This window comes from Canis lupus, chromosome 16 (assembly GCF_048164855.1).
Source record: "Canis lupus baileyi chromosome 16, mCanLup2.hap1, whole genome shotgun sequence".
Classification (NCBI taxonomy): domain Eukaryota; kingdom Metazoa; phylum Chordata; class Mammalia; order Carnivora; family Canidae; genus Canis; species Canis lupus.
The window spans coordinates 39,121,790-39,136,067 of NC_132853.1; the positions used below are offsets into that span (position 1 = coordinate 39,121,790).

Here is a 14,278-nt window from a genome sequence, read left to right on the forward strand (position 1 = left end):
TGCTTCATCTTTTTTTTTTTTTTTTTATATAACTCTTATCACCACCTAATATACTCTATTTGTTATGTATTTATTTTGTTGTCTTTTTTCTTCCCCTCAGAATGAAGGCTTCTTGAAAGTGGGGATATTTCACATCAGAACAGTATATGGTACATCCATGTGCTCAATATTTGCAGAATGAATACATGGTTATCTCATTTTCTCTGCTTGGCTCTTTTTCCACTCCCAGAGATTTGTAAAATTAAGAAAGGAAGAATACAGACAAAATAAAATAGAAAAAAAAAATCTGTTCCCTGGTCCTAAAGAAATTAAGGCTGAAGAGAAAAATATTCAGTAAGATAGACTCTGTTTACACTGAAGTGTGTGTGTGTGTTTTCCGCCCAACGCTCAGATATGATCTTGTATATTTTGCAGTATTTATGGGAACCACAGGACAGACTTTTGGAATGGTGGTTATTCCTGGCAAGTATGGGATGCATCATTAATATGACTAAACTATTGTAACTATAAACAGTTAGGAGCCCTCACAGCAACCTAGTGATAAACCCCAGGGATAGTCTCAGGCCCAAGTAGTCTAGTTTTCTTTCAGGCAGCAAGACCCAGGAACTTGGCCTGCTTTCCTCTCTGACACTTAACTTTTTTGAGGTTCATCTTCCCTCCTACCCGCAAACAGGGGAACCAAAACTAGTAAGTGATTAAGCTGGATTGAAGCCCAGGTCTCTTTGACTTCTTCCCACACTACTGTGGGAAGAAGCTGAGAAGGGAAATAGGATGAGGGGTAGAAAGAGAACCAAGGCTGGGAAGGAAGAAGGAAAAGGAGAAAATGGAAGAGAATGAGGAAAGCCCTGTAGTCCTTGGATACTTGGGTGGTCTATGAACAGGCCCTAAGGAGGTCTAGAAGCCCTTTAAAATTCACTGCAATTTTTTGTGCTTCCTCTCCCACCTCCCAGTTAGAGGGTTAGCAGTTCAATAGATTTTCAGAGATCTGTGACTCAAAGATTTTGAACCAACCACTGAACCATGCAGTTTGTCTGTAGTATTTTCTAGTGAAGCTATGTTAAATGGATTTTTTCTTCTCTCTCTTTTTTCTCTCTCTCTTTTAAACGATTTATTTATTTTAGAAAGAGAGAATGAGCAAGAGGGGCAGAGGGAGGAGAATCTCAAGCAGGCTCCGTGCTAAGCCCAGATCCTGAGGCGAGGCTTCATCCTAGGACCCTGAGATCATGACCTGACTTGAAATCAAAAGTTGGATGCTTGGGCAGCCCCTGTGGCTCAGTGGTTTAGTGCCGCCTTCAGACCAGGGCGTGATCCTGGGGACCTGGGATCAAGTCCCATGTTGGGCTCCCTGCATGGAGCCTGCTTCTCCCTCTGCTTGTGTCTCCACCTCTCTCTCTCTCTGTGTCTCTCATGAATAAATAAAATCTTAAAAAAAAAAAAAAGTTGAATGCTTAACTGTGCCACCCAGAACCTCTTAAATGCATTTTCCCCCTTAAAATAGGGAAAGGGAGGACAGAGTCCCCTTGCCAAATGGCTTGTAAAAGTCTGATTATAGTCAAAATGGTGAACTAGGTTAATTTTCTCAGCTGTTTCTGTGAAAGCAAAAGTTATGGGTATTCAGTTTTTATTGCTAGAAATAATTGTGCAGGGACGCCTGAGTGGCTCAGCGGTTTAGTGCCTGCCTTCGGCCCAGGGCATGATCCTGGAGACCTGGGATCAAGTCCAACATAGGGCTCTCTGCATGGAACCTGCTCCTCCCTCTGCCTGTGTCTCTGCCTCTCAATAATAAATAAATACAATCTTAAAAAAAATAATTGTGCAATATTGAAGCCCAGTAGATTTCCAGGACAGAGTAATTCACAGTGTTTTGTAGAACTTGACATATGATTTGCTTTTACAAACTTCTGTGTTGCCTGCAAAATACATTGAGGATTTGGGATGTGAGCTTTGACATGTAATATGGAAAAGGATGAAAACATGGTGGTCCTGGAGAATCTGGGGGTATGGTCTTATCCACAGACCTTATCTGAGGGTCTTAGGGCAAGTGTCATGCAGGCCCAGTCTAAGCCACCTCCGTTTTTTTTTTTTTTTTTTTTTTTTTAAGATTTTATTTATTCATGAGAGAGAGAGAGAGAGAGAGAGGCAGAGACACAGGCAGAGGGAGAAGCAGGCTCCATGAAGGGAACCTGACGTGAGACTCGATCCTGGGTCTCCAGGATCACGCCCTGGGCCGAAGGTGGTGCTAAACTGCTGAGCCACCTGGACTGCCCAGCTGCCTCCTGTTTTTATAGTTTATTAGGACACAACTGCGCCCATTTGTTTCCATATTATTTTTAGTTCCTTTCAGCTACAAGGGCAGAGTCATACAGTTCCTACAGGGATCATACGGTCCGGAGAACATAAAATATTTGCTATGTTGGCTTTTACAGAGCGAGTTTGCCAATCTTGGCTTAGGGTCCAAGTGTATAAAAGAAACTGGAAAGGCTTGTACTGATTGCCCATATACCTTACTTTAAAATGTGTATCTGTAGGGTGTCCATCAATATTAGCAATCTGTGTGTCCATGCTGGCCGTAATTTGTAGACAAGCAAATTCTCCTCTGTGCACAAACTTTCCTTTGATTTTATGTGTTGATCATTTGAGTAATGTGTGTGTGTACATGATATTTAACAAAATCTGATTTTGGCCCATGTCCCATAATAAGTTTTTAGAGAACGTTTTTGTACTTTTAAAACTACAATGGTAGGACATTCAAATTAGGAAAGAATAATTCGTCTGGCAACAATCGAATAATTTGATGTTTTTCTTTACCTGTTGTATTTTGAACTATTATGTAATCACCATCAGCTATGATTATCCTCACAAATTCCCAAAGACAATCTCCATCCAAATGTTGGTACTGTATATTTGAGTAGTGCTTAGTCAAATATTTTCACATGTGTATTATTTCAAACAACTCTGTGATGTAGGCAGGGTAGGAATATTACCAAGGACCACCTTTCCCTTTGTTTTCAAGTGTGAAGTTGAGGATTAGGGACTCAAGTGATTCCTTCCTGGTCTCATGGGGAATAAGTGACAGCGCCCGGGGTGGGATCCTATCATTGTTAGTAACTGAAATTTCTCTTTACTTTCATATATTTGTATTTTGACAGATACAAAAGAGACTGAAGAATACTAATTTCTACTCATCCATAAAATGAGGGTAGAATCTTGTTGCACTGCTGTCAAGAATAGAGATCATGTATGAGTTTGCCGAGGACAGTGCCAGGAGCAGAGTACATGCTTTGCCAATGATGGCTACTCTTATTATACTTTTCCCAGGGTTATGGGATTGTTTTGATTCTCTTAATTAGAATATACATTTATTAGAATGTACCATTCTTAACTTTTCTTTTGCCAAAAGAATATAAAAATGGTTATCCCTCCAGGTTACAATTTTTGCTTTATTCCCCAAGTGAGCTAACAATACTAGAAAATTAAACTCAATACAATGTATCAAATTCAAATAAAATGCGGCTTTGGACTTCATGTTTCAGTTTTTTTTTTTTTTATTATTATACTGGTATCATCTACTTTGGTAAATTCCTATCCCGATTTAAAATGCCCCAAAGCAAATAAAACTTTTTAAAATAAATTCAAATACTGTATTTTAAAATGTACATCTTATACACACAAGAGCTGCATAGCAGAATTACTTTAACAAGCAGTTACATTCATGATGCCCAGTACTGTTTTTAACACTGCATATAGATTACACTAGATATATTGTTTTATTATGATTACTGTTGCTTAATACAGTGACTTTAGTACAATAGCTTATATGATTGCATTTTTCAAAGCATTAATAAAGTTAGTAGCATAGCATTTAACTAATATTGAATGAAAACACTTATGTACAGGATGTATTTTTTAGGTTGGATGCTTACACAAGAGTAAGCATTTAACATGCTGTCGTATCCTTGACAAAACAAAATAATCCCTTTTGCTAAATAGAATAAGACAGGCTAAAAGGAATTTAAAATAATTGAAAAAGAAAATTTAAAATTTTATATCCCTGTATTATGTTAAAGATTATTTAACATGATTTTCTCCTGGTTAAAATATACACTTTGTTCTATGTGAAATAGAGAAAGAAAGAGATTGCAAAGGCTGTACTAAAATTGCTAACTGAGCTGTAGCCCTTAGATGATATTTTAGCTGGGAAAAAGTATGGTGAGTTGTACTCAACATTTTATTCTGCTTAGAAAAAAAGTGATAGCCTATAAATTTCTAATGTTTTAAAACAGGTATTTATTGTTTAAGGTTTTAAAATAAATAAATATGCCTGTATTAAACAAATTAAGTTGTTTAAAAAACTTTGCAACAATACTTGATTTATTCACAAATATGTTTTCTGTCCATATTTATTACAGTTTGAACAATTTAAAAATGGAAATCCTGCAAATGCTCATCGCTTAGATAACAGTACTGTTATCTTAATTCACATAAATGACTGCAAGAAATATTTATAATGCTTTACATAGTATCTTAGCTAATGCTCACATCAACTATTCCAATTAGTCACATTTAACTTTACTGATGAAAAAGTTGCGACGGAGAGATTTAGAGAACTCTATTCTAGGAACCATAGCAACAAGACTTTCATCTTTTGTTTGTGCCACTGGCCTTTTGATTTTTTGTAGAGGATGCAACCTTAAAGTTCTTTGAATAAAGTAACTCTTCTGTAAATCAGATCATGATTACAAAAAGCTTTTGGATTAAGATTAACTTAAATTTATTTAATCATCAAATTAGCCAGGGGTGTTCTATAGTTTGCTTGGAATTGCTCGTGGAAAGTGGCTCTGTTATTTTTCTAAGTATGCAAATGATTGTCTCCAAAAAAATTTTTTTTGGTTATGTGAATTGTGAGTCCTCTTTAAGTTTGTTACAATTGTTTTCTTTTTTAAGTAGAAAAATCTTTTTAGATATAACCAGTCATGGAATAATGATGAATAAGTCAGCGTAATTCTTAATATAATCTAATCATACTTAAACAAATTGTTCTCTTTCCTTAGAATATTCAGACACTGAGTGAAATTTCAAAGACTCAACCAAGCCAAGCTTCAGGCTTAGTTTCTGATAAAATTTCAAGAGAAAAAGAAGACTGTTTGGAGTAAATAAAGTAGAAACCATACTGAATTTCTGGTTTTATTTTGAAGCTCCCCCTCTTCAAAGAATGCATCCATAAATGGATTCAGAGAAATTTTGTCCCTGTTTGTTTTCTGAAGGGACACTCATTGATCATAACATATATACTTAATAACTTACATTTTGGGACAGAGGGTGGTCAGGATTATCCACCTTGGTCTACCCTAATGTCGTTTTCAAATCAAGTAAAATACTGTCTTTGGATTAATTAGCTGTTGATGGAGGTTTGATAGAGGGGATACTGCATGATCTTCTCATGATAAGCCTGACTTCTATATCTGGTAGATTATCCTGCTTAGTCTGTAAACACCCTTCATCAGTGGCTGCTAAATGAAGATCAAATCGAAGAGAAACAGATTTTTTCCTTAATCGAGGGTTATCTTTAAAGAAGGAGCCTTCCCATTCTTTAATAACTTCATCCACTTTCTCTGTCCTGAAATGATAAAATAAACCTTCCATATGAAAAAATATGGATCTATTAAAAATATATAATATGTATTCCATATGAAAAAGAAATCAAGAAATGTGTGTAATTCATAATTGAAACATTTAAAATTATAACTCACAATTTACATTGTGGAATTTATAATTTACACGCTTTAAAAATCACACAGGTATAATTTCCAAGGAATTCTATGGAATTCTCATGTTTTGATTATATTTTTGGAAAAATGGTGAATTAAGGATTGAGTACTCTAATATCCGAGTTTTTGTTTAAATATATTTACTCATGTCAGATTAAAAAAATTGCAGCATATTAAAATTATGTTTGGAAACATGCAAAGATTATTGAGATTACTCAACTGAAGTTAATTTCTTTGCACGTGTTTATTATTATTTCTTAGTCAAAATTATTTTACTTACTGGATAGTGCCATGAGCCTCAGTGCTTTCCTTCACAATATTTCCATTTAGTATTGCCTGTTTGGTCACTGTTTCCACTTTTTCATTCTCATACTTTTGTGGGAGTTTTGTTGAAAAAGATATTTCATTTATAATGGCTGTGAAAATGTTATAGTGAAACATTAAATCACAATGTTGTAGTCCTAGTCCCAGAAAATTTATGTCAAACTATATTCAAATATTGCTTATTTTTGCTACTTTACAGTATTTATTTACAATCTCTATAAATGGCACTTTGCTTTTCAAGTTTGTTTGCTTAATATCAGAAACTCACCTGAAGGTAAAACAAAACCAACTCTACTTGTTGTAGGTTTTTGTTCTTTTTTCTCACCTTGGATACAACCATAATATCTGGAATTGGAAAGAATTATATTAGAGAAGCAATGCTGTATTAGCATATAATTAAATGCTTACCAATAAAAGAATGGATAAAATGTAGTTTATTCATACAATGGAAATATTATTTAGCAGTGAAAATAAATGAACTATGGGTACACTGTGTCTTTATGGATGAATCTCCCAAGTATAACATTGAGTGGGGAAGAAAAGGTAGTTTGTAGCTAATTTTATAAAGGTTAAAATAATATGCAAAACAATTTAGTATTTTGTTTAGGGAAACATATATACATATTAGTATAAAGGAATGTGTAAGACTGATAAGGATCAAATTCAAGAGCCAGGTTAGACTAAAGGAGAAGGTTGGGGATAGGAGGATATAGTTTAGGTGCCTGGGGTGGGGGTGGGGAGACTTCAACAACACTGTATTTCACTTCTCAGGCTGGGGGAAGTGAGAACATGAAGTTCATGACTTTTTTCTTGATACTTTCTTTTATATCTTAAATATAGCATAATGAAAATTTTACAAATTAAAGAAATATTAAAGACTGCTTTATCAACATCTTGAATGATTACGCATTAAATAAAATCCACACTTATTTTATTTAATAACAAATTAGAGGTGTGTGTGTATGTATATTCACATAGCACTGTTTTAAGCACTTCACAAACTATTTAATCCTTACAGCAATCCTATGAGGTAGGTAATATTATCCCCATTTTATGGATGAAAAAACTGAGGTGCAGAGAGGTTCAGTAACTTGCCTGGTGTCACCTGGCTAGTAAGTGGTAGATTTTGAATTCAATTTGTTTTTCAAAGCTTTAGTAAATGTCAAGACTTATTACAGGTTAAGGTAGTTTCATCTAATTTTTTAGAGGAATTCTGAAGCAAGCAAGAATAAAGTTTTCTTTCTAGGAACATGTAAAATTGGAGGTTGTCCCATGCTCAAAGCCATGTGACATTACAAGTGATTGCAGATTATGAAACTGAATTAGTAAGAATTCTTCTTTTGATATTTCCATACCTTTTGTTATCAGGACATCTGGAAATCTTTTAAATCATGTACTCAGAACTAAATTGCTTTTCGTGGTTGTAATATAATCACATTATTATCATTATTATCATCATCATCATCATTATTATTATTATTATTAATTTTGGCTTTTGATCTGTGGTAGAAGTGGTCTCTGGGTGGGGGGAGATGTGCATTTTCCAAGCTTTCTTTGTTTCTTTGTTTGTAATATAGGCTTTCTGTGGCCCATAGAAGGAACTGATTAATTTTAGAAGGGATGAATGGCAAGGAAAGTGAGCAAGTTATGAAAGGTCATTCTTGTAGTGACTGAGAATTATTTACATTTCATTCTAGGCTGGAAGCAATCTTTGTCATGGCTAAAGTCCCTGACTTTGGCCATTCTCTTCATAATTTAGGGGGGCTGGAAATAGTTCTCCCACATATTCTTTGCAATGCCTACTAATCCTATATTGTTGTAGGAACCCAGTGAGCACGCCATGGTGATGACAGATGGCTTTTTAGATGTAATTTCTCTGACTGTCTCACCAGAGACCTAAGTGGCTCCGTATTTCTGGTCACTTGCCATCAATGACTGTATATGGAATTAGGTACCTGATTTCTTCCTTTTCTAGGAGGCGGCGATAAGTGGCGATTTCTTGTTCTAGCCTCATCTTTGTGTTGAGAAGCATCTCGTGCTCTTGAAGCTGCTTTTCGATGCCACGCCTTACTTCCTGTAGTTCTTTCTCTAGTCCTTCAATCACGGCCTCTAGGTCTTGCAACTGCATCTGGTAATGTTGCTCGCTGGCATGTAGGGAGTTTTCAAGGCCCCTTTCCTGTTTTATATAGATCTTCATCAGTGAAGGAGTGAAACAAAGTGTGCTTCTGAAATCTGATTGGCAATGGCTTCATTCTATTGTGTTCTCTAAATGTTTGCAATAATGGTATATCACTTATGCAAAAGGTGTTTCCTTAGAACTTTGTTTATGACTCAAGTGAAAACAAGTTATATACAGATGGCTAGAGAACTTAGTATTTCAACAGAATCCTGTGATAATTCTTACAGCAAGGAAAAAAAAAGAATCTGCTGTGTGACTGACTTATTATCACTCTGGTTTATTTGACTTTTTAAAAAATTGGAAATAGAGAACATCAAATGTTAAAGTAGAGCAGACTGCTTAGAAAAGGCATTTGGGGAAAGTGTTTAAATATTTTTTACTATTAGAAGTCTCAGGGGGTGGGGAAGGAAGACTCCCCGCTGCTAGAACTTTGGATAATGACAAAGGCTATGTTCTCTCACAGCAGCAGTTAGAGGACTCCAGGATGAGAAGCAAGGATTCCTTCCTTTTTACAGGCCTGAACTAAATCTTGAATGACCTGATAATAGCCATGGTCATGATGGAGGGAGGGAGGGAGGTAGTTGTGCGGGGGACCAGGGATAGAATTCAGTGGTCTTGCCTTTCAGTTTCTCAGTGTAAGGTAAGGGGCATTATTCCTTTCTCTCTTAATCAACAAATGTCTGGGGACTCAGTGGGCCAGTCGGTTTTGAGATCATTCTCACCACCGCCTGGAGAGATTCAATTTCCACTTGCAGGTGCTGCCACTGGCGCCGAGCTTCTTTGAGTTCTGCTTGCGCTGCCTTTAAAGCCTCTTCGTCTTTGTCCATTTTTTTGCTCATATCTTCTTCTAGCTTTAAGAAAGCCACCAGCAACAAGAACAACAAAAACAAAGACCACTCTTGAAAATGAGACGTTTAAAAGTAATCCTAGAGGGGCGCCTGGGTGGCTCAGTCTGTTAAGCGTCTGCCTTCGCTCAGGTCAGGATCCCAGGGTCCTAGGATTGAGCCCTATGTCAGGCTCCCCGCTGAGCAGGGAGTCTGCTTCTCCCTCTCCCTCTGCCTCTCCCCCAGGCTTGTCCTCTCTCTCTCTCTCTCTAATGAATAAATAAAATCTTTAAAAAATAAAATAAAATAAAAAATAAAAGCAATCCTAGAAACATAGATAGGTGCCTCATCATTTTTTCTTTAAACTGTCAAATTTCAAACATGTGTTTTAGTGCTTGGGGACTAATTGGTCAGGTATGGGAGCAAGTGAATTGCATGCTCAGTTTCAGTGTTCTCACCTATAAAATGAACCTCAGACGTCTCTTCCTACGATGACAGTCTATGAAATGCAGAGAAAAATACATCTATTTTAATGAAAAGTAACAGTTTGTAGGATCTAAGTTTCAGACCTCTGATTCTTCACTTTGTTATTTATGGCATTATTAGGAAGAAGGATTGAAACTCAGCTATTATTTCCCCTCTATGTTTCTTGTAGACTGCTTTGTAAAAGCAGATAAACAGTTCTATATCTTAAACCAATTGATTCTGGGACTGGGTATATGGACAGCGATTAAATACTGCTGGGAAGTATATTATGAATAATTTAAAGAATTAGGTTATCATAGGCATTAGAGGCTCTAAAATAGACTTCCGTAGAAAGAGAACCCACTGTTGATTTACCTTTCGCAAACGATCTTTTTAGAAAGCATGCTAATTTTGGATATCTAGGGAAGTAGCCAAAATTGCATCTTTAAAGATTGTTTTCTACATGCCGTCATATTAAATAACAAGTGGAATATGTTATATTTGGCTTTAAATGTTCTTATGCTGATGTTGAAATCAAATGAAAGTATCTTTTGACAGAATTCTCAACATTTGGCCCCAAGAGCAGCAGGGGCGATGTATGGAATTGATTGCAGTATTTTGAAGCAAAAGTGGCAACTTATTAATGCTTTTATAAAAATGCACCTTGAAATAAAAAATTTTAATTTGATGGTAAAATAGATTTCTTTTTTTAAAGAAAGCACTGCAGTAAATGAAAGTTTACAAATAAAGTTTAGGGCAAGGCATTAAAGAACAAAATTCATACTTTTTTTTTTGGTTTGTTGTATCACTTGTTCCTAGCGGTAAGATGGCAAAGTTAAGCAGCAACACATCGCAGAGCAGCTACAAAAGAGAATATCAAGAATTTAGGAACTAGGAGAGCATAAAACTGCTCGTATCTGCTGGTCTTTTGGATTTTGTTTGGAACTGGCAGCTTGGATTGTGCGGTAGCTAGATTCCGAAGTTGGCCCTCGAAGATCCGCACCTCCCCAGATTCATGTTCTTGTGTGGTCCCCGTCTGTACTAAATCTGGGCAGACTTTGTGTCTTACTTTAGCCAGTGGAATGTGGCAGAAATGCCAGTTTTAGCCCTAAACCTCAGGAAGCCCTGAGAACTTGCACTCCTGTCCTTAGGGAAGCCCTGGGCCAACCTGTTAAGAAGTCTGGATACCCTGCTGGAGAGATCAGTAGAGGCCAGGTGGAGAGAGACCCCGAGGCACAGGGAGAGAGAGCAAAAGACCCAATTGTCTCAGCTGAGCCGGCCTTCCAAAAATCCCCTGCCAAGGCACCAGATGTGTGAGTGAGGCACCTTGGGCATCCCAGGCCAGTTGTGCCCCAAGATGATTACAGTCTCAGCCAGTGTCATGCACAGCAGAAGAATCACTCCCACTGAAGCAGTCAACCCACAGAATCATGAGAGAATGAATGCCATGGTTGTTTTAATTCACTAAATTTTGAGGTAGTTTGTTCTACAACAATAAGTCACAAAAAGCTTATGTTTCTTTATTTTGTAATAATTAATCAGGCTTCCCTAAATTTATTCCAACTGACTTTCTGATTTCTTTGAAAGAAAAAATCCTCTAAAGTAGATATACATTAAAAAGACTCTAAACAAAACTTACTATAGCCTCGCCTTTTCACTTTAACTTACTAATTTTGGCGTTGTGACTTACAAATTAAATAACTTGTATTGCTACTATTGCAAAAAAATATTGATTTGGTCTATATTTTTCAGAAATTGTTGTCTAGTAATTTTTTGCCTTCTCTTTGCAAGAGGTGAATGAACTATTCCAACACTTAAATATCCCAGTGACTTTGCTTGATCTAGGATACTGCTCATTCTTTGTGAAGGCTGAAAATATTACCTAGAGGTGAAATTTATACTGTTACCAAAATGAATTGCTAATGAAGTAAAGTTCTATGATTTCCTTGAAATATTTTTTCCCCTGTTGGGCATTGTTCTTAAGTTCACTATTTGGGTGCCTAGAATAGAATTTGAACTCAGATACAAAAGTTAAAAAAAAAAAAAGAACCAAACCAAAAAACACAGACAAAAATCCTTGCATTTTTAAATCTTCTTTCTAAAATATTTGTTTGTACAGTTATTTAAATGTGTAAGATCTTAATTAATTGCTAAATGTGATTGTCACTTTAAAACAAAGTAAGTCTATGAAATTAGGATTTAGGCTTTATTCAACTTAGCTCTCTCTCTCTTTTTAATACTTAAATATTTCACGACTTGTATTGGAAATAAACATTTCTCATCTTGTAGCACAAAACAAAAATCTCTAAGTGGAGAGTCCATATCAATTTGGGGAATTTTATTGTCCCAATTTATATCACTGTTTCTGAATGCCACCTTCACATACTTAGATAATTTCTATTTATAACAATCTGGTATAAAACTGGTGACAGAAACCTTTCAGAAATATTTTATCTGTTTTTTTTTTATCTCTACCAAGTGTGCAAGCTAGTAAATCTTACCCTAAAGCTTGCCATTTTAAAGTCGTTATTTAAACATTCTCTATAAATAACTCTGTAATAATCTTCGAAGGGTATTTGAAATGCTTTCTTCCCGAAGGATGTCTGAAAGAGGTTAGATCGCCCCATTTTATTGCATGTTGGCCCTATGTTTTGTTAACGATAGGAACCTCATCACTGATGTAAAAATCATCAATCGACATTAACCGAATGACCACTGAACGGTATCATCAGAGCATTTTCCCCCTGTGGTCCCAGTCACATCGCAGTAAAACCTAAATTCCTTCCCCAGTAGACGCTGCATCCAAAAGGAAATACTGTACCTCAAAGAGGCCGGGACAGGAATTGGATAGACAGGGATTGTCTCCTTATCCTGGAAGGTGCCTGTCTGTATGAAATCATTACCTGGATCCTTGTTGAGAGCACGGTCTCTATCTGATTTCTGGTGAGGAGCTTTTCATAGTTTGCCCTGATCTCATTGAGTAGCTGGGACAGCTCCATTCTTTTCCCATCCTCCACCTTGGCTAAGTGAACCTTATCGATAGGATGAGTCGCTGCGGCAGAGCTGGTCTGTCTGCGTCGAGCAGACACAGAGCTCCGTGGAGCCTTAAAGACGCAGAGCTCCCTTTCCAGAACCGTGTTGCTAATCAATTAGGCAAATATGCAAACCCTTTTCTCCTACTGTGGTTGGTGGAGTAGATGCGTCAGACTCTCCCTAGGGGAACGGAAAAAGGAAAACATCCTCAGCATTCCTGAATTGGGTCTCTTGTAAAATTGAGCACTTTGGGGGGTGAGGGTGGGGGTGGGGGCAATTTATCATGTGTCTAAAGGAAATGGGGAAGAAGGGGAAGAAAATTGTATTTTGTTTTCCCCAAAGACCCTGCATGGCAATTAATCAGGGCTGAAAACATGATAGCTAAAATTTTCTTTTATAGTTTCTCTTGCCCTTTCGATTATTTAAACAGAAATGCTGTGGTAGGGCATTAGAATATATCGGAAATCTTGAATATTCTGACAGGTTTTGGAAAAAGCTGCCACCAGATGAAGCTGACAATTGTCATTAGCCATGAGACTGATCATATTTCTCTCAAATGCATACATGTGTGGTTCATGGCAGGCAGTTGGCCCCACGACAGTTTGATGTCTTGAGGCCGATACCCAGATGAAGCTATAGCTGTAGGTAAGCGCTAATAAAGTGTGAGAGCTGGGAGTTAACATTTCCAATATTTTAACAAAGTTGAAGAAATACAATCAGATGGTCCATGTCCAGGGGGGATTCACTGAGTAAGATTCACTGTAGGGGTTACTCCTTTGTGAGTAAACATATAGTCAGTGACAATTCATACCTGTAAATAGAACAAGTGTGCCGCTCTTCTAACTTTAAGAAGTGCCTTTATATCTATCATTTTATCTGAACTTCATGATCCCTGTCACTTTGTAATCTGAAAAGGTGACAAGCCTGAGATGGGAAGGATTGAGGTATCTTGCCCAAGGTCATAGGGCAATGTCATGGCATCTCTGAGACTGGAACTGTGTGACCTCTTTGTTGTGTTCCATATATTGCCCCATCTGCCTCTGCATTCTCTCTCTCCTCACCTAAATTCCTTGTTTACTCTGGCCAGCCAGCTGGCCAGTCACACATTAGAAATGACTGAAATATTTTTGAGAATAGACCTATTGTCATTGTTATTTGTAGAGTGGCTTGGCTGGAGTTGTATCCAAAGAGTAGTTCAGGAAATAATCAATCCTTGGCTCCAGCATTCACAGGGCCTTTGAATATGCATTGTGTTTTTTTAATTTCTGAATTAACTCACTGCTGGCTAGGCCAGTTTGTGCTTGGACATTCCTACTGTCCCTTGTAAACAAAGCTGGCCATCTATTGACCCTGCTGAGAGAGAGGGGTTCTGGTCATTCCTGTCCTCTGTTTAGCCTGACCTATGACCTCTTTCACCCTTCCCATCAGCCACAAATGATTGATCTAGAGATGGAGACTGGGCCAAAGGATGGCCAGTCTATGGGGCAGAGACCTATGAGGTAGTCTGATATAAAAGCTCTGGCTAAAGAGAGTCAATTATGATTTTTTAAAAAAGATTTTTATTTACTTATTCGTGAGAGACACACAGGGAGAGGCAGAGACATAGGCAGAGGGAGAAGCTCCCCTGTAGGGAGCCTGATGCAGGACTTGATTCCGGGACCCCAGGATCAAGCCCTGAGCCAAAG

General features: G+C 37.2%; 1 protein-coding gene across 7 annotated transcripts; it reads right to left on the bottom strand.

Annotated features, from left to right (window-relative positions):
- Positions 1-3,527: 3,527 nt before the first annotated feature.
- KRT222 (keratin 222) lies at positions 3,528-12,677 on the bottom strand. 7 transcript variants are annotated; one of them, XM_072780481.1, is made up of 8 exons: positions 12,464-12,618; positions 10,345-10,421; positions 9,554-9,594; positions 8,994-9,118; positions 8,048-8,268; positions 6,361-6,437; positions 6,049-6,184; positions 3,528-5,617 (listed from the first exon to the last, which is right to left on the bottom strand). In XM_072780481.1, the coding sequence occupies exons 4-8, from the start codon at positions 9,108-9,110 to the stop codon at positions 5,389-5,391; spliced, it is 780 nt and encodes a 259-aa protein (XP_072636582.1). In that variant the 5' UTR covers positions 9,111-9,118; positions 9,554-9,594; positions 10,345-10,421; positions 12,464-12,618; the 3' UTR covers positions 3,528-5,388. The 7 variants fall into 7 exon arrangements, with proteins under 7 accessions (XP_072636582.1, XP_072636580.1, XP_072636583.1 ...); XM_072780479.1 differs by having other exon boundaries at positions 8,994-9,122; XM_072780482.1 differs by lacking the exon at positions 12,464-12,618 and adding an exon at positions 12,382-12,399 and having other exon boundaries at positions 8,994-9,122.
- Positions 12,678-14,278: the final 1,601 nt, after the last annotated feature.

Coding starts and splice junctions, on each gene's coding strand:
- KRT222 (XM_072780477.1), bottom strand. CDS start 12,559: ATGGAGCTGTCCCAGCTACTCAATGAGATCAGGGCAAACTATGAAAAG. Junction 9,123..12,463: donor TGCTCTCAACAAGGATCCAG/GTAATGATTTCA, acceptor GCTTTCTTAAAG/CTAGAAGAAGATATGAGCAA. Junction 8,269..8,993: donor TTGAATCTCTCCAGGCGGTG/GTGAGAATGATC, acceptor TATATAAAACAG/GAAAGGGGCCTTGAAAACTC.